This window comes from Hippichthys cyanospilos, chromosome 7 (assembly GCF_059441005.1).
Source record: "Hippichthys cyanospilos isolate Australia breed blue-spotted pipefish chromosome 7, RoL_Hcya_1.0, whole genome shotgun sequence".
Taxonomy (NCBI): domain Eukaryota; kingdom Metazoa; phylum Chordata; class Actinopteri; order Syngnathiformes; family Syngnathidae; genus Hippichthys; species Hippichthys cyanospilos.
The window spans coordinates 19,994,315-20,019,367 of record NC_142375.1 but is presented as its reverse complement, the minus strand read 5'-3'; the positions used below and the strand labels follow the sequence as shown (position 1 = coordinate 20,019,367).

Sequence of the window (25,053 nt, the reverse complement as noted above, 5' to 3'; positions counted from 1 at the left end):
TTAGCAAAGCCCTGAAAATATGCAACATCTGACACATCCTTTGTCTGTGCGCGGTGTATTTGAATGCAAAACGGCCATCGTCATCTTGTTTTGCATTGTCTTTCATGTCAATGTGTTCCAACAGGTGTTGGATCATCACAATGAGATGTTGTGGTTGATAAGAGCTACATTTGAATATGGGGAAATGGTGTCGAACAATCTCTGGGCCATATGTAAGGTGAAGGATCTTTGTTTCTAGTCTTGGGGTGGTCGATTCTGGAACTGAAGCTGATTTGAGTTCTTGCACTGGACTTGTAGGAATACAGGTGTTTGCAGGGTATAATTGTGCAACGAGACTAGCGGAGGCTGGAGGAAAGAGGGCTTTGAGGTTGGATTCATCGGTCAGTTGCACTCTAAATTGTGCTGTTGCGGTCTGGATAATGAGTGATTGAAGTTGAATAATTTCATCTTCTGAGCGCATCCGATCACCAAAACTATGCAAGCATTCATGTATCCAGAGATGCACAATCTTGAGCTTCATGACTAAAGCCTCTTGAGGGACCGTGGAACATTCAGGTTTTGACTTTGGGTCATGTAACTCTGCTTTTGGAAGGAAAGGCTGCCATAAGGACACCCCCTGAAACACCTTCTTGAGGTCATGGTGAGAAAATAAAAAATGGGGCCTTTGTTTAGTGGGCTGGAAATGACTGCAAATATCTTCATACAAATTCTCTGTCGCATTGATGATACAACCTACCATGTCCACCACGCTTGGGACAAATGGCACATCCCTGAGCCATAGTTTAAGTTGCGGCGAATAAATAGAAAATAATAAGTCTGCGGTTAAGCTTGGAAGTACAAAGACGGAAAATAGACGTGATAGCCTGGAAGATATAACACTAACGTGGGGATTGTCCAGTTCAAAGACACAACAGGTAGCCATGTAGGCGATGGTTCCAGGATTGATCACCTTGAAGTGGTCAGAATCCAATGCAAGAACCCCTCCTTTTGAAATACTTTGCCGTAGAGTCTCTAAGATTTTTGAGGTCTTCCCAGTCCCATCTGTTCAAATGAGAATTTTCAAACGGATAAGATAAACAGTATCATCCTGTAAAACTCATTTTAGTTTGTATTATCATGTTCCTTACTCACCACATGGTGTCTCATGCAAGTCATCCACATAAAGCATTAGGCCTGGCTGTTTGCTCATCACACCTTTGTTTTTTTGACAACTCTTCTGGTAGCTAATTCCACACAGTAAATGGCGCAGGTCTCTGGGACCACGTATAGAACTAGCTGGGATTTTAATGTGAGGCTTATCAAAACACAACAGGGTGTTACAAATGGTGGATTTTCCTGAACCGGGCTCTCCTGCAAGCAGCAAAGGTTGGATTGCCTCCAACATGACACTGAGCAGACAGGTATATTTCCAGTACTGTGTAGAGACAGTAATATTTTAGTTATGATGTGAATTGGATAGTATTGCTTATCAATAAAAAAAGACAACAAACCTTGGGAGTGATGTACTTTGTCAATAATGTGTTGTTAGCATAGATTTTATTGTCAATATTAGAGAAGAACTCAAACACAGTTCCTTCATGTGGAACCACAATTTTAGATCGACTATCCAACAGTACTTGACGGGCAACATTGTCAAATTTTGGCCAAAGTCTGTGGAAGCAAGAGGGAAAAATTATGATAAAAATGTGAATAATAAAGTGACATGTATTCGGTCTATACTGTATGTCCCAGGTGCCAAACTCGAAACCTGGCGGCCAGATCTGGCCCTGCACATTTTTTTTTTTTGTGGCCTGTGAACCCAAATCAATCACGACCACTTACATGATGCTTGTTATAATCTATACCCAAATTTCAAATTGTCATCTGAAATAACAAAGCGATATTGCAAGAATTGTACAGATAAACTGAAAACAAATCCTATCAAATTAACAACCATTTTTTATAAACCTAGACAAAGTTGAGTCGAGATTACCTACAATGTACACCCTCGACAAACAATGAGTTTGACTCCATTGATTGTAAATAACTTTTGCATAGTTCACAAATGTAAGATAATACGAATTTCAAAATTACTTACCGAGGATGGAGGTGCCCTCCGAATCCCCAAATATAAGCCAACACAAAAAGATCTTGATTTATATTAGACACACTGCATGGAGGCATATCTGTTGGAATAATAAGTGACACGTCTAGAAAACATGTCTCATTAAGAATAGTCTATATTTTTTAAAATTGCAAGTCATCATACCTCTTGCATCTGTGGCTTCATTGTTTCCTTTCTTGGTAAAATGCTGTATTAAGGCATGCAGTATTCGAATGAAGGATGTGATTTCTGCCAGGCCATAGGTTGCGGGTGGACCTTTATTTGAAATATTGTTCTTCTTTAGTAAACTGAGAGTGCTGGAGAAGAGATCTTCTGAGAGCTGGCTCCACATTTCCAGGGTGTCTTGATCCAAAGTAAACCCATAATGGAGAGAATCCATTTCACTCTTCCACACGGAGTTCCAAACATCTACGCCAGTGAAATAAATGAGGCTGCAGCGGGTCACTGCAGAGGGGCTTGCATCACTTAAGTCAGTGGTCTCAACAAGTAACTTGAAGTGTGATTGGGATAGGGTGACTGTTTCACAAGATGGAATGCTTAAATATGGGTTCTCAAGATCAGTCAGTGTGGTTAGATGATCTAGCCAGCAGGGTTTTCCGAGTGGTTCTCCATCCATTACCAGCCATTTCACTACCTTGGTCTTTGTATTGCACATTTCAAAATTTACAATCTTGTGTCTTTCTGACTCTCTCAATGCCTTGGTCACAGCTCCATCTCGCCAACCAGTTTTATCACAGAATCCACCAAACAACTCCTCATAGGACATAGCGTTTGGAAATAAGACCACAGTGTTGACAGAGCTCCAGTCCAAAGGAGAGGGCTGAGAAGTTTCCAGATTTAACATTTTTTCATCAGATACATTTCCGCCTGTTTTGTTTGCAAGCCGACTGAGGCCCCCAGCAAGAGCATTGTAACAGGTTGTTTTTCCACTCCCGGTGGGTCCGAGAAGTATAACTGCATGAGAGAAACTTAAAGTCTGGTAAAGTGTAAGAACCTGGCAAATCATTTCGGCGTTAGAGTGCAACATGAGCTGGTCTAATTCCTCCGACACTGCTTCTTGGAGTTGTTTGTTTTGTTCGTCTTCTGTATATAGTTGAATAATGGGAAGCTCACATGATATAGGAAACAAGTTGTTGAAAATCGAGTTGAACTCCGTGACCTTTTTAGGCACACACAGAAATGGCGATATCACTGAATGAATTGCTTTGACAACTGCTATTTCCTCTAACAGTCCAGGGAAAATTGCTTGTTCTTGAGCCTCAGTAATAGTGTCAGCATTTTCATTTTCTGGAGATTTAAGAATCACTTTTATTACAAAAGACCGTCTAGCCTTACCTGAAAATCTCTCATGCCGAACAATTTCTTTTAATAGATATTTGGCGGCAGATGTAATATTTTGCAAAATGACAAGTTGGCCACTCTGGCTTTGTATCACAAAGGCAGGCAGACAAAAAGCGTCCTTACAGAGGCTGATGAGGGACACTAAACGTTGGCTTAAACACTTTGCCTCTTTAAAACCAAAGGAAGTCAGCAATATCTCTACGATGATCCTGTAATCGGGACGGGTTAAAGCCACCGGTCTGGTTGAAAAGCGTAGACTTTGTGAAATCTCTGAAGGGCATCCTTTAGATGAAATGAGAACGCTTCCATAATTGGGGCTAGCAGATATGTTTATCCCTGAAAATACCATAGAGAATTCTGACATAAATGTGGTTTTGCCACCTGAAGCAGCATTTTCCTGGTCTTTGGTTTTTCTTGTCAGCCTAAAAGACTGGTAGATGTCCTCGAGGTGTTGCGCCAGTGATGCTTGGACATCTTGAGGCAGCAAGTCTACAGAGTCCAGCACTAACCAAGCTCCTGTCGAAAGAGCACCAAGGAACATTCTTGGGAAGATATCAGATGGCATGTTTGGGCAGCAGTGTAGCATCACAACTTGTCTTCCCAATGCTTTTCCTAAATGGACCACGGTATTCGTCTTTCCTGAAGTTTGAGGTCCATTCACAAATCCAGAGCGATAGCTCATCATGGCAAGGATAATTCCTAATTTCACTCGGTCAGTGCAGGAAGTATGCACCACTCCCCAGCCTTCTGGACCAAAATACTCATGACCGTATAGAAGCCTATGACCCAAAATGTCCACATAGAATTTTGAACCATCCGTTTCTTTAACGCTCTGATCTGCTGAGGTCAGACAATACTTGAAGGAACTCAGCCACTCAAAAGATAATGCTGGCTGACATTGCACCTTCGTGAGTTGATCTAGTTGCTCTGCATGTTTCATTCGAAGGAGTACTAAAGCACGCAAGCATGTTATTGTGTATTTTGAGAGTTCACCTTTAGACCTTGCAACTGCATCCCTTAAGGACCGGCAAAGGTTTTTCAGTTGTGCTCTGTTGAATGTGTTAATCCTATTTATCATAACTGTGCTTGACCCCTGGAAAGCTTGATAAAGGACACTGCACCAGGTTGTCTCCTCTGCAACAAGAAGGCACTGAAGTGGATATTTAGATGTCAATTCAAGCACAGGCAATTCATATCCACGAGTGTTATACGAAGGCTCTTGATATAGAGGTTCGAGTTCTTTTCGTTCAGCAACACACTGGCTCAGGAGATGTTCCATGGTTAAATAGAGTTGATCCTGAAACATACTCAGCCAATTCAAAAAATTGTGATTTGGTTCCAATGGAGAGAGAAAGCTAATGTGCTCCTGGAGATTGCCAAAAACTCCAAGTACTCTTCTCTGGGGGTCACGTGGATCCTGTAGATTGAGTGATGCGGGTGTTTCTTCCACTTCTAGCCATTGTACTCCTTTGAAGAATTTCCGTATAAAGGGTAACAAAGAGGTAGGTGTTGGTTGTAAAGAGAATAATTCCACTACTTCCCTGTCACTTAGGAAGTATAGCCTTGGAAACAATTTGCAGCGAGAATGGTGACGATTTGCCATCTGGTTGGTAATAGCGTTCAACGTCGATAAATCGTCCAGCAGAATTTGGCGAAGGTTTGCGCCACGGGGATTTTCATCGCCTGCTTTGGGTCGAACAAAATTCAACACACTGGGGTCACCTGAGCTGGAATGCATCATGGTCTTGAAACGCTCATCAATTGATCGGAATTGTGGCAACTGGAAAAAGATATATAGTTCTTTCTATGAAGTTATTTGGGATCAGACAGCAACATGAATAAAAGTTAGGGTGACCAGATGGTCGCTGTTTTGAACCCTTTGTCCTGAGTCCTGGTGGATTTTGCCAGGGACAGTTTTAATATACTGTATTACGTAATGTACAATACTAAAATACCCATTAAATCCACCAAACAACAATGCATTTGTAGACACATTTTCAAATTTACGTGACAAAACAAAATCAGAAAAGTTGGATGTGAACATGGTGCAGGAGCAAGACATACAAATTTTTCAGCATTAGCTAACGCAATTAAATTACTGTTGGTTAATAGATTAGAAATCAAAATTTGTAGTAAATAGTTCCTGGTGAGAATTTATTAAAGTGTTGATTTTCACCCAAATTCTAATTTTGCAGTTTTTGAATTTGAAAATCTGGTCACCCTAAAAAGGTTTCATCTCATAATCATGTTGGCACGTACCAAATCCCATCGTTGAACAGCCAAAGTTCTTTCTTGAAATAGGTTGGTCAAGAAGATCCATTTTTGTTGACAGATATCAAACAAATGCAACAATGTCTCTACATGGACAGAAAGGAAAGCATTATTTCAACGTTTACTTTTAAAGTTTAACTCTTATTTGTTGCTACGGCTGAAGCCAGGAAGTAAACATATTTACCAAGCTCTTGTAGTAAGTGCATCCACTCTTCTACTTGTAACCTAAAATCGACACTGTGCCGTGACCTATGCATGTTTGTCATCGTCATCAAATCTTTTTCTATCTCAGAGAAGAGAAATTCTAAGCCTGGTTGTGGGAAGGTAAAATAAACAATCCAAAAAATGGATGAAGGTTCGTGTGATGCGGATTACTTAACGTGCTGCGTTACTAATGTAACAGCCTTACCAATGATAATGTTGGCATGACACGAGGCCTTTGTCAATACCCGTGCTTCAGCAAAATGACAACCAGGACTTGTACAGTTATGCAGCTGGAAAATACGGTTTGTCCATGAGTGTTGAATTTTTTTAAAAGTCAGTTCCATGGAATTTTCCTTTTGCGCATCGCTACATATCTGAAACAATCATTGACTTACCGTGAGCTTGAGAATCTAATTTAGATTTGCATAGCAAAGATGATGATTATTGTGATTTTCCCACCTTGTTGATGAGTTCTTGGTGAAGATTAAATGGTTGAAAAATAAGCTGCGCAAGAGTTGCATTCTTATCAGAGGCATGCCATAACCCAATGCCTGTCACGTGGAATATATGAATTTTAGATTTTCATTTACATTCGTATTAAAAGCACATCGACAATGCAATTCAGGTACTGGCCTTTAAAAAAAGTGATGCGGTGTCTTGGTTTGATCGTGTGGCTCCGAAATCGGGCCAAGATTCCAAATCGAAAGCTTAAATCAGCGATGGTTTCTGAAGTCTCCTGAAGCACTGCATCACCAGCAGGTATGATGTTTGATATGTTTGCAACTTTCTGCTGCCAGTGGATGATTTGCTCTTGGACGTGTGAGATGGCAAGCTAGCAGAAGAACGTTAATATGTCAAGGTGAACTTCACTTGGTAGACTCAATTACAACACCTACAAAATCAAGGTTTGACCCCTTGATGCTAATTTTTGTAAATTTGCATTCAATCCATTTTGCTCTGAATAAAGCCCAAAAGATTATTGGTATTCCTCAACTGTTGGTTGATACATTGCAAACTCATACATCAAAATATTTTGAAAGCATTTGATTGATTAGTTTCTAGTCAGATGGAAAACATACAGTTATTTGGACTGTTAAGATCAACTGGTGCTTTGCCACTATTTATGACTGCAACTCTCTGTACTTGTGTTGCTAACATGAGGAGGTAGAGTGCAGATGATAATTATTTCTGAATACAGATTACTGTGAGGTCCATCAAAATTAAGTGGGAGTAAATGTCGAAAAACTTCTGTTTTTCTATGCTGTTCATACCTGTTTTGCCTGTTTTTGCTAATTTGCATCATACCTAAATTTATATTTAGTTTATATGCTGTACTCAATATAACAAACTCACCGCAATTCGGCATCAATTTGTAAGCAAATCACAGATTTTTTTTGGACATAAATTGAGGTATCAGGTGGTTCAAATTTCACCTCAGTGAACAGGAATTTGTTCCATTCTTGTAAACATCGTCTGCAAAGAGCTGTGACCTCCCAAAGCTCCCTACGGGCAAGGAGCTTAGGAATTTCATTCAAATCAGTCAAGTCCACTGGATTTTCTAATGAGAAAAAACATCAGTTTTAGTGTGTTCTGCATTTAGCAGTTCTATTTTGCATATACAATTTATAGGATCTTGGCAACGAGATCTTATACAGTGATGTTTTACTGACCTTTGAATATTTCACCGGTCTTGGACAGCTGCTCCAGATTGGAGGTGGTGGTTTCCACACATTGGCTCATATAATTTAATTCAGACACCAACTGTTCAGCATTTTGTTTTGGATCAAGATATTGCCCAGAATTAGCATGAGCGATTATACTTCTGAAGTCGGACGCCATCCATGAGAACATTGTGCTCAGTGCAGTAGCCAACGAGGGAAGGCGGGAACGCAAGTTGCTATCCGCTTGCTTTAAGTGGGAATAATAACAATCCCACATATCTAACATCTAAATAGAAGAGGACAAACACATTATTAACCAAGCACAGCGTGGGCAAAAATTAGATGGGAAAAATGATTATTGTGTTGATTTTTGGACCTCTTTCTCCAAACTCAGCTCCTGAATGTTCATCTCTCGATAATTAATGCAAATACAATCCTGAAGGGAGTGATTGTACTCCAAGCGATTCTGCATTTCCGACAACATGTTCATAGACCTCCACACCTGAGGAGATATTTGGTAGTTAAACACTTATCCTTTTTTTAAACAAAACGTTCATTATTAAACCGTACTAATGTATGTTTATATTGGTAATTGCAACGGGGTGAATTGCTATTCCTCCAGAAATGAAAAATGATGCATACGAGAAAAAAAAAGGAGCGTGATTAGGATATCCATACCACATGAACATGATTTGGCAAGTCATGCAAGTCTTTGGGTTCGATCCTGAGAGCCGTGAGAGCTTCCTCCAAATCACGCAAAAAGCTCTCTGAGAGTAGTTTCACTTGCTTCACTAAATCTTCCTGTATTTCATTTTCAATCAAACGCAATTGCTTCTCTGCAAAATCAACAATAAAGAGTGGAATAAAAAGTTATGTTGGAACCTTTCTTCAACTACTGACTGCTCTACAAGTGTTTGCGTGTGTCTTAGCTAATCAATATTAATTGAAGTCTACTAGCATAACGTTTACAAAATGGATCCAAGTGATCATTATGTTTGGGAGAAGCATTAGATTTGCATTACATTTTTGCATACCTAGATACTCCTTCAAGTGGGTGCAGTGGATAATGAAGAGCTTGTTGGAGGCCAAGATGAATGAGGGGGCGGCGTGAATTTGTTCAATCCACTGGCGCAGCTTCTGGAATACTTCCTGATAAAGTAAAGCAGGTTGACCCTTCATGTTTTCTAAAGATGCTGTACTCCATTGGCTGATGAACACATGAACATCCAACACCCACATGTAACATTGTGACAGTTGTTGGATCTCAGACTCTGCTGCCTATACAAACAGCAGAGGCAAAAAATAAACAGCAAGTTGATACTGAGATAGAGGACGTATTTTTTTGGAATAGAATGCTTGCCTGCATCATCTGAGACTGTTCGTTGTTGGTAGGTATTGTTACATCATTGATGGTGATATACCACTTAAGTTGTTCTTTGGATAGAGGATAGTATGAGGCAGGCATTCTGTGGCCTTCCACGGTCATCATCAACTTCCAACGGGGGCACTCTTCTCTGATCCATTGACAACAGCTATAATGTGTGAGTCCAAGTATTCCATCATTGCACTTTTGTTCACCTAGGAAAGCAACATATTATGGGACACTGAAGAATCTTGGATATGTGAGCATATGTGCACGAGGTTATTGAAGGGGATTTTTTTGAAAAGTTGCAATAAAAAGGCGCTGTGTTGCCACCTTGTACTTTGTACATTTTTGTTTGTTTTAAATTTAGAGCCTACAAATGCTTTTCAAGAAACTAAGGACTGTTAATAATGCTCCATATGAGCGATTCTCAACCAATGTGCTGTCATCATTTTTTTTTACTTTTTGTATACACTACAAATATAACATTCTGTAATCCAATACCTTTTTGGAGAGCACCGTATTTTCCGCACTATAAGGTGCACCGGATTATAAGGCGCACCCTCAATTAATTACATATTTTAAAACTTTTTCCATATATAAGGCGCACCTGATTATAAGGCGCACCCTCAATTAAGGACATATTTTAAAACCTTTTCAATCACAATATAGTAATACTCAAACTCTCAATAGCATAATAACTCAATGTCTATATGACCACCCTTGTTCAACTGTAAACACACAAAATAAACAGGACAAGCTTACTTAATCACTTCATTTCCCATCTACGAATCCCAATCTCAATATTGATCCATATATAAGGTGCACCTGACTATAAGGCGCACAACCAGCTTTTTATTAAAAGAAAAAAAATAAGGCTTTTATGTGCGCCTTATAGTGCGGAAAATATGGTAGTTTAACTGTAGTTATCTATTAAAGAGTATAAAAGAGCCATTCCTCAGCAAGAAAATTTAAATCTGAAAAACATACCATGAGAATCTATGTTGAGATCATTTGGACTACAGTTGAGTTCAGATGTTTTGTGATCGCAATCTTGGGTGCTACGGACCTCTAGGAACAATCCACAAGTCTCACACATCTACCAGAGAGAAGTCCACAAGAAAATTATAAACTTGTTAGGCAAGCTTTAGATTTTTGGATGCATAAAAGTCACCTGGCTTATGGAGTCACCGGCAGTAAGAAGCGCTTGAGTGACCGTTTCTTGAAAGAGATGCAAAGGTGGGTTCAAAGTCAGCTGACCGGTAGCAAGACACAGGTCCGTTTGGAAGAGACAGCAATCTTGAGGATTCACTCTCTGACAAAAACAAAAAGATTTAGCCAGCATACTGAATACAATTTCACTTAATTGCATGAAATGAATGAGCTTTTTTCTATTCATTCATAAAATACATATTTTGTAAATAACACAACGGAACAAAATAAGATGGACTAAAAGTAAACAAACACAATGAAACACAAATATCCAGTGGAAGGAAAATGCCTCAATCAAAATATGTGCTAGTACAACTTCTTTTCAAGGAGTATAGTGAATAGCAAAAAAAAAAAAACTAAACAGATTAAAATGATGCTGTGGTGTCTTGTTTTGGGTTATGGCTGGCACCCATGTAATACATGACAGAAGAAGTTGAAAACTCACAAAGTCATGATGTCACTAAATACGGAAGCGCCATGTGCTAACTGCTGAGCTATAAAAAAGGTATATTTTAAAAACAAAAAAATGATTGTTGGTAATACAAAACGGATCAAAGCCAAATGTCTGGTAATGGCCCAGAAGGCGAGCGCCACCCACTGTGAATTTCTTGGTGAGATTGAAAGATTTTACCTGCGTTGAGCAGTAGCACGACAAAAATGCTCGATGCTCATGTTCATGTGAGTGTTAATGCATTGTTCTGCTTTTTGTCACAGACTTGACAATGAAAAATACTGTGTGTAAGAGAAACCTGCTTTTTTGATCTGCTTTTTATTACTTTCAAAACGTTGCTGAGGAACAGTGTGACATTTTGCTGGATGGCGGTGGCAAGACTCTGCATGATGACGTAATTGATGAGGGCGGCAAAGTTTCCCATTTTCTGCAGGATGCTCTCGGTGTGCGCAATGTCCCTCTGCAGTTCATTTAGGTGAGCCTGGTGCAGGTGCATGGGCTTGCAACAATGATGTGGCATGATGGCATAGTCGAGGTGCTCCTGAAGCTCCTTGAGGACCTTGTAACTCTCTTCTTTGGCCTGGAGGGAACATTTACACACACCAATAATTCTGATTAAAAATTGAAAGAAATTGTTAAAACAAACTGAAAATAATAAGAAAAAAAACTACCTTGTTAAGGATGTTGAAGCGAAGTTGTGACAGCTGCCTTAGACTGTTTAGAAAATTTTCCATAAATGTTGCCAGAATTTTCTGGAATTCCGACAGCGTGTATGTTTTCGACTCATCCAGAGGTAGAAAGCGTGTCACTTTCAGTTCTTCTATCCTTCTGTAGAGAAGTGCATTCTTAGTAGTAGTCCATGTGATTTCATTATTCAGTATTCTCTGGGTACTCCACTTTCCCCAAAACATGGTAGATAGGACACAAGTAAGTACGCTGTATGCTGTTGGTCTGTCCTCATTTGTAGTTGTTATTCTTACAAATTACTGACCAATCTAAAGTACAGAAAATCGCTTGATAACTTTCACAATGCAATGCTAATTGTCGAATGAATTTGCCATTTCTGGTGTCTCCTGTAATGATTTTGGAGATTAGAAGATTCTGCCTGGTGCCAGAGATACTGTATCTAAAATGTTTGAGTTTATTTGATTTTGTTTTAGGAATTTTCATTCTCATTCTATTCACTCATCAAAATGTTTTTTTCAATGTTAGTGTTAGTTGTTTTGTTAGCGTTATACGCCTTTAATAACTTTGATACATTTTCTCTGCCATTATTTGTAACCTCACGCAAAAACACGAAATCCAAGTTTGGATGCTGACCTGGATAAAAGAAGGAGACCATTTCTGTACTGGGGGATGTTTGTGAGCAGAAGTGCCTGCACTTCCTCAAATCTCCGCTTGTAGACTATCTCACGTACATTTTTATACCACCTAGTACAAAAGAAAAACAAAACATACACTGGGCAAATATATAAAGTATTTATGCATAACACACATCAAAGTCAAGCGTACCAAATAAAGCATGATCGTTGCTTTAAAGAAAATCTGCGCACTTACAAATCGACAGCATTTCGCAGAGTGAAATCCCGAAAAAAGGGGATGCCCTGCAATGCTGTCCACAGCATCGCCTCCCTGTGCCACTCATCCAAAGTAATCACTCCTCCGTAACCTTTCTCTGTGACGTGCAGCACTGTGTTTGGGGTGAAGACGTAGTGCTCGGAACCGGCCTCTTTCGGTGGGACCACGTGCAGGTCATAAGGTCTGGAGTGGAAGAGATAGAAAACATTTAAATCTGCATGGTTGTGTCCTACCAGTTGATGGAACAAAAGCAAACGGTACCTGTAGGAGTTTTCCTCTTGTTCCTTCAAGTAAAACACCTGTAGCTCTCCCACATCTCTATTCTTCGAGAACAACTGAACAATCTCCATGCCAGTGATGGGAACCTTTTCAACAGGTGCCACCCTGCAGCAAAAAAAGTGTGTTTTTTCCTAATAAGGATAAAAGTCAACTTATAAAGTAATTTTAAAATTACACCAAACGTAATGAATCAAATAGTTTGTGCACCATGATTTAATGCTGCCATTTCATTCAATGTGCTGCTCCTTAGAGAGTGCTAACTTTGGCCACCAGGAGGCAGTACAATACAATCATGCATTCAAAAGAAATAAATACAAAAATAACATTTAGAACAACGCTTGCAATTTGGGTAAACTTCCAAAAACAATGAATGTTGATCCACGAACATAAGGGATCGTAAAGGTCAGACCAGCAAAAAATGTAAAATGCCCACCAGTGTGAAGTATGCTATTGTATTTGTGAAAAAAATGCTAAATAATTGTCCTTGAAGAACAATCATGGAGCAAAATGCAGTCTAAATCATACACAAGGTACCTCTGTGCTGCCCCTTCATCGGTCGAGATGACAGAGATGTCTGTGCATGAAACCAAAGGTTTCTGTTTTTGTTTTTCCGTCCATTTTATCTCTGCAAGGGCTGTCCATGATCCTGCAGGATGGGGACTTCCAGGGAAACTGCTCGGACCAATGGCGGGAAAATTGAAAAAGTCCCTTCGTTTGATTCTTGATGCGCGTTTCTCTGTAAAACTTAACAAATATTTGTAGTAAATAAATAAGTATTCCCCAGACATACTTATGGATTTCTCACGGCATACATCTGCAGTGGTTGGGAAATATTTGGATAAAGGATATGACTGGATATTACTTATACCTCTGTCCTGCTTCATCAGCAATGTTAGAGGATGCTGCAGAGGTCTTTGTTGGAGTTTTTTCTGTCCATTTTGGATCAGGTATTTGCACTCGTACAGTGGAACAAGGACTTTCAGACAAGGCTCCCGGAACGATGGCGGGAAGACTGAGTAAATCCCTAATTGTGACTCTGGATTCATCTGACACACTTAATAAAACATTAAAAACGACATTTGAGTTGTTATTATATATAAAAGGTCAAATGTGCTTTAATACCTCTCTTCTTCTTCATCATCAGAATAGTCAGTCCATGACGCCGATGTTCCTGATAGAAGTCTTTCCTTACATTTTGACTCTTTCGGGAATTTTACTGATCTCACTTGAGCCACGGGAACGGCAGTGGCAGAAGAGTCTGTAACAGCAACGATGGCGGACGGATCGAAAAGGCTCCTGCGCAGTGAGGATGCGGAGTGGGAATACGGGAAAGGCCATACTGGCGGCAAAAAGGCTTGACTGTTGTCGACCACATAGGGTTGCTTTTTCTTTGGCTTAGCATTCAGCTTCCCGCAGTCTGATCGCTTCAGAGGTTCCATAGTGGGACTCTTCCCTGTGAGGTGGCAGCGAACATGCTGCGCCAATATCGTCAGCAAAGCTCACCAACTGTGTCTTTACACATTTTTCTCTGATCTTGTGAAGGGAGGACACAGTGATAAGTGTTAATAGTACAAATTTCACTCTGCGTCAATGTAAACATAAACATAACAAAGACTGGTAGCAATAGTATCGCAAGTGTGAACCACGAAAGTAATTTTAGAGAGAAAACACTGACTCTAGCTTGTGTTTAACCACTTTTGCAGATAGCTAACTCCATATTCTTACAATAAAATAATGGAAAGAAAAAAAAACAACAAAAAAAACCACACGTGCCAATTTGTAAGTAGCAATGAACTACAATAATAAAATGAGGGGTGTATTGTTCGAATAGCAACGTGACCAGGTGAGTTTAGGCAACCTTTGGCCACTTCACCAATTTCTGGGTGAATGTAGGGAGATGTTTTCTCTTTTCTGGGAATTTGCTAGACTTTGTGCATGGTAGAATCAGGTGTAATGGTGCGTTTGCGGCATAGTGGGATGGCTACAGTCCATCCATGTACACACGCCAGCACAGAATCTGTCCACTTGCACCTACTCTCAGCCACCAAAATTGCATCTACACCCCATGCACCGCAAAATATACCACCTTTTAGGTCAGGGGTGTCCAAACTACCGACTGGGGGGCATTTCTGGTCCGCCACACACATTTCTGCAGCCCGTGGCATATACTCAAAATACATTTTGACATGGCTTGTGATACTATTTGAAAAAAATAATAAAATGGTAAGATGGTGTTAGAAGTGTGAAAAAAGTACTAATTTGCCTCATCATCTTTAACTGAATTTGACATAGCAGATTTGTTTTCCAAATTACTACTTTATATAGATAATGTGAAATTTCTTGCAAAATTTATTTTTTTCATGTTCAATTAGTAATAATAATAACGTGGCCCCAATTCCTTTCTATTCATCTGTATGTGGCCTGAGGAAAAAGTTTTATTTTATTTGTTTGCATTGGCACGAAATTTAGATGCACTTTTAAAATACCAAGTCGAAAAAAAATGGTGTTAAATTACATGTATTAAAAAAAAGACTGATTAAAAGTTACTTTGACAGAGTAAAAGTTTTCTAAAAAACTACCTAAACTTCGTTCGCTAGCTCGAAAAGCTAGCGAACAACATGACATCATTAACTTATGAAACAAGTTATTGTACGAAGGAAAAGGCAGAACTTACATTTTGGGGACTTCTTAAAAACAACAGCTGCTCTTTGACAATCACGTAGGACGGCGAATTGAACCAATTCGTCGTTTCTGTGTATTATATCGTCATGAAAGTGGTCCACAGTGCAAGGAGTTGAGACGCTTTCCTTTTACCTGCATAATGGTTACCACGGTAACACGCACAACTGGAATATCCACAGCTCTTCGCTTAACCTTGAACGTCACTGTATTGTGACGACTTTAGCTTAGTCAGTGAACTATTTAGCTTGAATTTATATTTGTTTCTAGGAAAAACAGAACATGAATATATCGGAAAGACCGTCAGGGAAATCAAAGTAAGTCATTCAATTATTAAAAACGCACTGTTAGTAAAAAGTTCACTAAAATGATTTAACTGTTGTTTTCCTACATTTACCGCATTTCCCCCCGACCTAATGTTAAAAATAGACAAAAAATTTTGTCATAAAAACGCTGTTTAACTTCAGACCGGTCATTAAAACTCACCACTCTTAGACAAGGCATGTTCTTTTTTTGCATATTAATTGTAAAAAATAATACTCACCCGTTTAAATGCCAACTTCTTGTTCCGTAAAATTAATATAGTTTGGAGGAGTAAAAAATAAGCGGGTAAAAGAATGTATTAGCACAGCTGTGCACACACCCTGTTATATGTAGCATGTGGCTGTGTTAAAAATCAACCACATTCAAACACATAATAAATGTATTAAACATACACAAAAGTCTGTTACCCTCACATATACAAGGTGCCCCAAAAGTCTTCATAGAAAAAAATAACGTTTCTTGACATAAACTATTTTTATTTATAAAGTAATCCATCCATCAATATGAATTCAATTTGTTGCTTTTATTTAAATGCATTCTCTGAGTTAGCTAAAATACAAAGAAATAAACAGTGGAACAAAATATGTATAGAATGTTGTTTCCTATGGGTATGGAGACTTATGAGACACCCTATCGTTGACAAATCTTTCTAAATCTTAAGCATTTCTCTTTTGTCGAGGAAATCCTTCCAGCTCAGTTGTGTTTCATATCATCAAACTGCATGGATATTGGACACGTGTGCATTGGGTTACCCACACAAAAAGGGATTTTTTTTTTAAATTTTTTAATTAGTCAGATTTGTGAATCATACCTGAATGACAGAATTTGTCTCATTAACTTGGTCCCTACCAGCCCATCGGAATTTTTTTTACATCTATTGCAGTCATTGGCGGTGAATGGGTTACAAATAGGTACAGAACCAAAAGGGTTGTTTATTTTAGTTCTGTAAACATTTGTGATTGCTCCTTTGTAGGTCTAAATATGTTTATTTTTGTTTTATTTGTGGCCCCATTGTTTTCTATGCGCAGTCCCCACTACAAATGATGATTTATTCTTGTAAATATGAACCTACCCATCAGGAAGTCCAGAATGACCATGTCAATGAAGTCCACCAGCCGTGTGCCTCTGTCATAGGGCGCCGTCTTCTTGATGGTCTCACAGTAGTCTGATTCCGTCTCCCATCTGAAACACAGTTAACTTTACGTGACCCTATCACCCATTTTTCACAATCATTCCGCCTTGTGTACCAACTATCCACTCACTTTGCCAGCTTGCTACGGCTGTAGGAGCGTCTCCAGGGTGATCGCCAGCTCCTACGGCTGGCCAGTGAAAGGTCGGGCAGCATGAGGGCGAAGGAGGCCTCCAGGGCCGTAGGCCTTCCGCACACTGCGTGTTCTGTAGAGCAGTAGTAGGAACACCGACCGTAGAAGCAGACATTGCCCACTAGGGGGAACCGCAAGAGCAAGAGTGGAGGTGAGTGAGAAATCAAGGCAAGGGGAAAAAAAGCACAACCCAATCTCACATGTGGTGTTAAAGTGAAAATTTAACACAAAAAGACTACCAGGGGAGTTAAAAAATGTCCGGGCCAGCTTGCGATCCGTCGTGATGTCTTTAATCTCTTTGACCACATCCACTTGCCTCCCGACAACTGGAGGTACCCTCCGATACCCCAAAATCCTGCAGAGTGAAGAAACACAAAAGATGAAAGGTGACAGAATGAGCACACTAAAGAAGGGCAGAAACATGATGAAATTACAGGGGAATTTTATGTAAGATGTATGCTCGGCTGCACGCTATTCCTCTTGTTGTGTTTTTTGTTGCGGGAAACACATATATGAATAATTGAGCGGAATCTGAGCATTTTTTTTCTGTTTCCAATGAAGTCTACAATTGTTGAATGATTTTAAAGACTAGCTTGAGTGATTATACTGAGAATTGGGTGCGTTGAGTGAATTTTCTAAAAAGATACTAAATACGTTTCGCCATTTTCAGCAGTAAAATGCAAATTTTGATAAGCATTTTTTTTCGTAGACAGTTATGTTTAAAAACACTTTTTGCCAATATCCAATCATGGCTCAGAGAACAGTCACATGACCAAATCCTGATCTTAGATGAGGCGTGATTGGTTACCTGAGCCTTGAGCATGTGATGTCGTTTTTCATTGAAAACTAGTGGAAAAAATGTTTTTAAAAGTAACTATGTGAAAGATAATTCCAATATTAAAAAAAGCTTTGACGCAATATTAGCTTTTTATTGCTGAAACGGCCAAAGAAACTTTAAATCATCAATCCATTATCTTCCGCTTTATCCGGGTTCGGCTTGAGGAGGGAAGCCCAAGTCTGGGCATGATTTTGTAAATTTTGTAAATCTTCAATATGCCACACAATATTTAAGTAGTAAGCAATTGGTGACTTTTGTATGACTGGTATGCGATAAATTGTACCTGTCCAGGTGAAAGGCTGCAATTTCTGCATTGTGTCGCTCAAAATCAGAGAAATAGTAGAGGTTGTAGTTGGTTTCATCATTTCTCTCCTGCCTGCAAGCACAGAATAGAGACACGAGTATTCAATCACTTTCTACTGCTTGCTGTCAATCACAGGTGACTGTGACCAAAATGGATCATGTTGGTTCCGAATGATTTCACTGCAGCTGTAATTCGTTAAAATGAGTTTTCTTTCGCCAACTTAGCAAGGACGTCTGTGACTGTTAGGCCCTTCAACAAGGCATCAGCCCCTGAGGGATTGAGTGAATTGTTTGCATGCGTGTTTTTCATAAAATCTCCAATATGCAATATTGTGCTGGAATCAACTCACTTCATGGGTTTGAACATGGCTTGCCCATAATTGGGAAATGAAATCACCAGTTTCAGTTGTGTACCGCCGCTTTTCTGCACTGGAAACACAAAAATGAGAGGGGTATTAGCAACATGACAAGATTTCACTAAAATGATCTGTCAAAATGTGTGTACAACCTGTGCACAAGGCACACAGGATGTAGAAAATTGGATTTTTGGTTTCCACAGAAACTGAGTTTTTCTTGGGGTGTTTTGGCGAATGGTCTTGTTAAATCTGGTCTAGCACTATTATTCTATCACCTGTTTTGTTGATTAAATCGCCAGATTTTTTAAAATAATGTTTCAGATTCCCACCCTTGATTGAAAAAAAAACCTTTTTTTTGATCAGCATTGCAGAAAATGCACTAACATTTTTTAATACAGATTTCGTTTCTGATTTGCTCTGTAACATCATAAATTGGGCAAGACAAATATGCTCATTGTTTTCCAAAGTATATGCAGGTGTTTGCAAGTGTCTTGTTTTGATTCAATACAGTCATAATCTCTGCTTTCATGCAGGACAAAAGGAGACATTTGGACACCTTTAGGTCTCAAACAATGCATTTTCAAAAATAATTATTGATTACCTTAACCTTAAACCTGTAGTTTGGTCCAAAAATTGTTGCAAATTATCTCCTTGACTCTTTCGTTCCATCCGCTTCTAAGGAAACCTATTTGCCATCAATTCAATTTTATGTAGCGGCATGTAATTGCGCTAACGGTGTGATACTAATGAATGAAAAGCCCCATACGATCCTCAGTTGGTTCTCATAAGCCTCCTCTAAGCTTCTTGAATTTTGATGCTCACAGCTCAGTGTGGAATCTGCATTTGAAAGTGTCACTCCTATAGCGCAAACGTCAGCTATTCTGCACAACCCTTCATCCGTCCTGTCCTTGTTCTCCAAAGACACCTACCCTTTGACCTCCAGTGATCTCTCTGGCATCTCATTTCAAGGCTTCTTTTTAAGTAAGCCCCTTCAAATGTCATTAGATCATACCTGCGCTAACGATGCGGTGAGTGGCGAGCTGTTGGATCACAGGCTCCATGTTTGGATCGGGATGGGGGTAAAGCTGCCAGCGGGAGATGGCTAGGTGAAAGCGCAGCCAGGGCGGATGGCTGTCGCTGCTCCTGTTCCATTGGGCATTGTCGTAACCTTCCTCGCTGGCGCTTACCCTGCCGACACAGTCGTGGTCATTTGGAACGCTGCCATTTGACCTTGGTAGTAAGCCCATCGAGGCAAATGCTGTCAGAGGCAAATGTGATATCCACAGATCGGGAAAGTCGGTTCTCCGCTTATTCGACTGTCGCCAGGTGAATTAGGCAATGGGTAACAGCAAGTCGATAATTAGTTCATAAATTATGCTTGAATTTGAAATATCAGAATGCATTTAAATGCGCCTCATGTCTCCGAGGCATCAGGAAACTTTATATCACCCTCATTAGCGGCTAGCCACCGACGCCGGTTACTTGCGCCATATGAAACAATTATGGCAGAGTTTGTTTTGTTTATTTCTATGTAATAATCGTTTCTTAATTTGGGGTACCCAAATAACTGAAGAAACCGTATAACAAAGTGCAACAACGCGTTACCAACAAGATAGGCCGTGTCGATTTAAGAGAAGTCCCTGTACGTCATGAAAAGTCCCAATAATGTAGAGGTTAAAATTGAGAAGCGCTGGTACGCCGTACCACTGTGATGTGTATACTGCTCCATTTAAAGCACTGCCTTCAAATTCAAATGGTCTCAAACACTTTAAGAGGTCAAGAAATTCAAGCAATTAACTTGAAAATGAACAACTGTGATCTGAAAGTCATTACAGGTCTTAAAGCGTCATCCACATCAATGACACTGACTGAGAAAATACTGGGAAAAAATACTGGGAAATTTTTACTGACCACATCAGGGAGCTCCTCTCAGACCTCAGCTTTGGTTTGACCTTCAACAACAAATCGTCTTCTGGAATGGCCGACATAGGCGCATTGTAAAGAGGATGATTAAACAGCGCCTGTAGCTTTGCCAGGCTGGACACAAGTGGCTCCACAATGGGCGCTTTCACAGGTGAAGTCTTTCCACCTTGGAGTTTGTCTGGCGTTTGATCCTTGGCGCCGGTAGAATCTTTTTGTCCATCGGCTGGTGACTCAGCCAAAACTGTAATGCGAGTGAAGCTTTTGTTTGCCAGCTGTTTCGGGAATGACGCCCTGGTGGGTGACGGAAGGTCGCAAGGTTGGTGGTACAAGGAGAGTGAGACAAACACCAGGAGGAGGTGCAGGAAAACGGAGATGAGTGCCAAGGACAGACAGGTTGTCCTGGAGCGACGGCGCATTCGCCACATCATCCTCCCGGCAATAGGAAGAAGAAAACGGAAAGTGACCAAGAGAGAACCCGTCCAGTAAAGTAAATATAACTTAAGTTAGCACTATTCACAGAAAATTGAAACATTAATTGAAAAAAGGACAACTTACTTTTTCAATCCAGCTTTCTGTCACACTGCTGTAGTTGAAAAGCAATATTCAGTATCAGCTTCTAGGTTAGCTTTTACCCATGTGTTTGTACTGTGCCAGATTGGACACAGTGCCAGGTTAAAGTGATCCAGGTACGGGTTTGAACTGTTCCACTTGGCAGACTCATTCAACACCACTCCTGTGGAAGATTACAACTTTCTTTTTCTGATGTAGCTTAGTTTAGGGGAAAGGTCAGCAGTACATTACATGAGTGGACTAGGTTTATCATAATTGTTCACCCATGAAGTATTTGGGGTCATCTTCCAGAAGCAAGGAAATTGCCTGCAAAAGTAATTGGCAAAATGCATTAACCCTAACCCATGATTTTCTTTTGGGAGGAGTTTTGAGATTTTATATGGTCATTATAGCAATGAGAAAATAGGAAATCTACTTATGGCCAGCGAGAAACTTTTTGTGACTTGTTGTTGCAGATCTTGCTCAGGAAAAATTAGAAGCCAGTTAATAATTTAATCTACTTTGTGTTTAAACTTTTGAGTCGCACTGCTTATCAATGCTGCAGTTCTTGAGTTCAGACTCAACTCATTTTTCGGTTGTCTCGGACTCCTTGGCATTTAACTCGTCTCATTACTAAACACACTTGGTACGACCTTTCGGCTCCAACTTCTTTTATTCCTGGAATTCAAAGTCCTTGAAATACTTGAAATACTTGAAAAAAAGAAACTTGAAATACTTATATATATATATATATATATATATATATATATATATATATATATATATATATATATATATATATATATATATATATATATATATATATATATATAAAGTATTTCAAGTTTCTTTTGAATTCCTGTTTTCTTTGCAAACTCATTTAAGAATTTTTTTTTTCTATCTGAAGCTTGCATGATATTTTTATTTATTTAACAAAACAAATCAACAAAAATAGACCACACACAAAAGGCCAACCTACTGTATATGGAGAGGAACACAAAGTGCAAGCCCAACTCATACAACATTCAATTATTTTTGCCAGTTTTTCCAAAACATTGAAGTATACCCAAGCTTACTCAAAGTAGGCTCATTGAACAATGTTTTAGATCTGTTAATTATACACATGAATTTGAATTCAAAATGTCTCGACAGTGCATTGGAAGTGAATGTCTCAGTCTTCACCTTTGTTATTCGAACTTGACTTGGACTCGATAAAGGTGGTCTTGACTACAGCTCTGCTGTTTATTTAAAGTTCCATTCAAAAATTGTGAAATACCTCACATTCAGTATTCATTCATTTTTCCAAAAAATCAGCAATGAATACTCGAAGAAATATTGATGGATTTATGACCTGGAGTGACTTGCGTTAACAACATTACCGTTTCAAGAGTTATTAGCTTGACCCTTTTGTCCTCTTAATATGTTTGAGACAGATTCAAGGTGTTTACAAACTTTTGACGGCTAACGTAAATATAGGAGAATTTTTGCAAACTGAGTTGAAATTTATATTTGATGTGCCTCAAGGTTCTCAGTGTGGTTTCCCAATTAAAGCGCACATATTCTATTAAGATCCCCACGAGTCAGTCAAGATCCAGTTTATATATTCCTATCTTTCACGCTTTGGAAGGTTCATTCTCCACAAGGAGAAAACGACTTCTCAGTTTGTGGTCTTCAGGATCGTAGCAGGAAGCTGTCATCCTCATGTGCCTCCCTTGCGTTAATGATGTGTTTTTCTCCCTGCATACTCCGCGCTTCTCGGATTTATTTTTTTTGTCTTTTTTCAGAACATCTAATGTCCCATGCTGGCTTATTGTAAACAGGCTGGTTAAAACCTTGATGCGCAGAGTAGCTTTCATCCCTCTTCACTCACATCTCCCAAAATTCACTGCGCTCCTAATTTCACCATGGAAAAAGCAGCCTCTAATGGTCAAAATAAAAGCCGCACACACAAAAAAACATTTGCCCAAAGACACACTAATATTAATATTACATTTTTTGTTTCATGTTTCCACTACAAAAGAGAGAAAAGCAGTGACGTTCTGATGAAAAATTAATATCTATTCTAGCCTGACACTCGTTTCTGGTGCAGATTTTGTTCTATCCCGAGGTGACTTTTGAGACTATCGTCATGCTTTTTCTTTGTTCCACCTGTGTCTTTTCACCCGCCCCCACGCACGCACGTGCAAACACTCAGAAGCTGCTGCAACCTTCTTTTTCAGGTGCTGAGGAGGTTGCTAAGATACAGCGCTCGGCTTTCAAACTCCAGAGAAACATGGAATGAGGACACAGTATGTGGCGACACTGAACCAAGCCCAAATCCAGTGGAAAGTTCTGGTTTTGATGTCAGTTGTTGACTCGTCCAGTCTACATATCGATGTTGCAACCTGCTGATGACAGAATAAGGTCAGGTGCCACTTCCTTTTGAGAACTTCCTGTTTGAATCACGGCGATCACGCCGTAATCAATTGTTACGTGTCTTGGTCGTTTGACGTCAAAATGTGAACACAATGATTGAGACTAAGTTAATAGCAGGCCAGTCAAGATGGATTTTTGACGACTTTAGCTGTCACTGGCAATGAATGAGTTCATGAGTATTCACTTGGAAGCGTGTATAGTCGTTAATGGCAGCGAATGTGTTTTAAATGCCATTCCAATTGAAAAGGGAAACGCATCAAAATAGGGATGTCCAAATCATGATTACGTAATTGGAAATCAGGCCCAATCATATAATTTTCAACAGATCGGGATCGGGGGAAAAAAATACATTAATTTTGATTTTAAGTGCTACAAAGCAGCAAAGAATTATCCAAACGTACACAGACATTCCCAAACTAAAAAGAAAATCAGGGATTAGTAGACAAACTTCACATATAATCATATTAATTTTAAGCTTGTTTGCTTGTCTGTTACTGTTTTAGTTACTCTGTAGTTTTGACTTTAACTAAAGTGAGCCAAGCAACGGGAGAAAAAAAATAACCCTTAATCTTCAATAACCTAATAATGTCATTTTTTTCTTTGTAATTTTTCCATTATTTATCCCAAACACTTCCTGATAACCCAAACATGCAAAATTAACAAAACACTTGAGGGTTTCAAAAACTTCCAAGAAATCATCTGAGACTTTCCAGTGACTAACATTAAAGAAACGCAATTTAAAACTAGCCATTTTCATCATTTTCACCCTGTTGCTCCACCTGAAGTTTGCATGCGAGTAACGCTTGCACGACATTTAACACCATCCACTTGTGCCAACATGTCCCGAGCTGTAAGCTTTTGTGCTCTCAGCGAGCCTGGAGTGTGACTCCGCGTATGAATATTTAACAGCGAAGCGATAAAGGTGGTGGGAGGAGATATTTAAAGAGGGGGACGGCATGAATAATAAATGAGATGCGCCAAATTGTCAGCGGGTTAGGAGGGGTGGGTTATGTTTACAGGACCCATTGGAATCATTAAGAGTTGAAAATATCCACCATATTGCTAGTGTGTTTTCAGTTAGACCAATACAATAATCACTTTTCAGATGCTTTATTAGGTGGATCCAGACATTTAAACATATGTAAAGAAATCTTGGATTTTACCATTAGGATTATTTTTAAGGTGAATACTACCTATCATTTCTATCTGTATATTGACAAATAACAAACATGTTAATGAGCTCTCTTTACATCTTTCTTTAAACGTGTTTACTGAGAGTTCGGTTCCCTAGAGAGAGTACAATATTCTCGTCTCTTTGTGGCTAGAGTGCAAAGTGACCTGATTGCGTATTTGGGTACGTTATACTCATTCTGTCAACATCAGTGGGTCACAGTGCCCTTGCGCTGGCTTGATGTCAGGTTCAGATGACGTCACTTTATACACGTTTGGGGAAAACATTTTCTCTCAGTAAACACTTGCAGAGCAAGACCTAATTGATGATGTTCTAAATACGTCATAATCAATAGCGTTAATTTAACTGTAGGGCTGCAGTTTGACACCTTAAGGGGATAGTATACTTACTTAGCCATTTTCAACAGTAAAAAGTTATTTTGTCAAAAGTTAATCTGATGATTAAATTATTTTTCATGCCAAAAGCCAGTGGAAAAATCTTTTGTACATAAAAAAAAAATATTTTGTTTTGGGATGTGTCTCGAATTTTTATGGTATTCAATCACACTAAATTCTAACTGACTATCGAGTATTAGGATAAAAATAAAATGTATTAGAAATGGATGGATTTTTTTTCACTTGGTGAAAAATAATTATAAAAACAGAAGACCAAATAACACATAACCACTTAATAATGACTGATCAGGTTT

General features: G+C 39.2%; 2 protein-coding genes across 3 annotated transcripts in view; both read right to left on the bottom strand.

Annotated features, from left to right (window-relative positions):
- The window catches only part of fam20cl (family with sequence similarity 20 member C, like), a 38,124-nt gene extending 17,487 nt beyond the window's left edge, over nt 1-20,637 (bottom strand). Inside the window, exons 1-8 of one of the 2 annotated variants that reach the window (XM_088420135.1) lie at nt 20,513-20,637; nt 20,198-20,467; nt 19,299-19,474; nt 18,281-18,359; nt 17,911-18,003; nt 17,029-17,144; nt 16,730-16,910; nt 16,540-16,649 (exon numbers count right to left, since the gene is read on the bottom strand). In XM_088420135.1, coding sequence (XP_088276261.1) covers nt 16,540-16,649; nt 16,730-16,910; nt 17,029-17,144; nt 17,911-18,003; nt 18,281-18,359; nt 19,299-19,474; nt 20,198-20,467; nt 20,513-20,637 — 1,150 coding nt within the window. Of the gene's footprint in view, nt 1-16,539; nt 16,650-16,729; nt 16,911-17,028; nt 17,145-17,910; nt 18,004-18,280; nt 18,360-19,298; nt 19,475-20,197 lie in introns of both variants that reach the window. The other variant, XM_088420134.1, reaches the window with a different exon arrangement.
- Nucleotides 235-13,903, bottom strand: LOC148421525 (dynein heavy chain domain-containing protein 1-like). Its single transcript, XM_088419066.1, has 21 exons — nt 13,587-13,903; nt 12,447-12,569; nt 12,165-12,368; nt 11,928-12,038; nt 11,279-11,435; nt 10,933-11,187; nt 10,119-10,259; nt 9,935-10,043; nt 8,942-9,159; nt 8,616-8,859; nt 8,260-8,417; nt 7,958-8,083; nt 7,591-7,867; nt 7,354-7,478; nt 6,554-6,752; nt 6,380-6,471; nt 6,126-6,294; nt 3,827-3,961; nt 2,249-2,548; nt 884-1,041; nt 235-345 (listed from the first exon to the last, which is right to left on the bottom strand). The coding sequence occupies exons 1-21, from the start codon at nt 13,901-13,903 to the stop codon at nt 235-237; spliced, it is 3,729 nt and encodes a 1,242-aa protein (XP_088275192.1).
- Nucleotides 20,638-25,053: the final 4,416 nt, after the last annotated feature.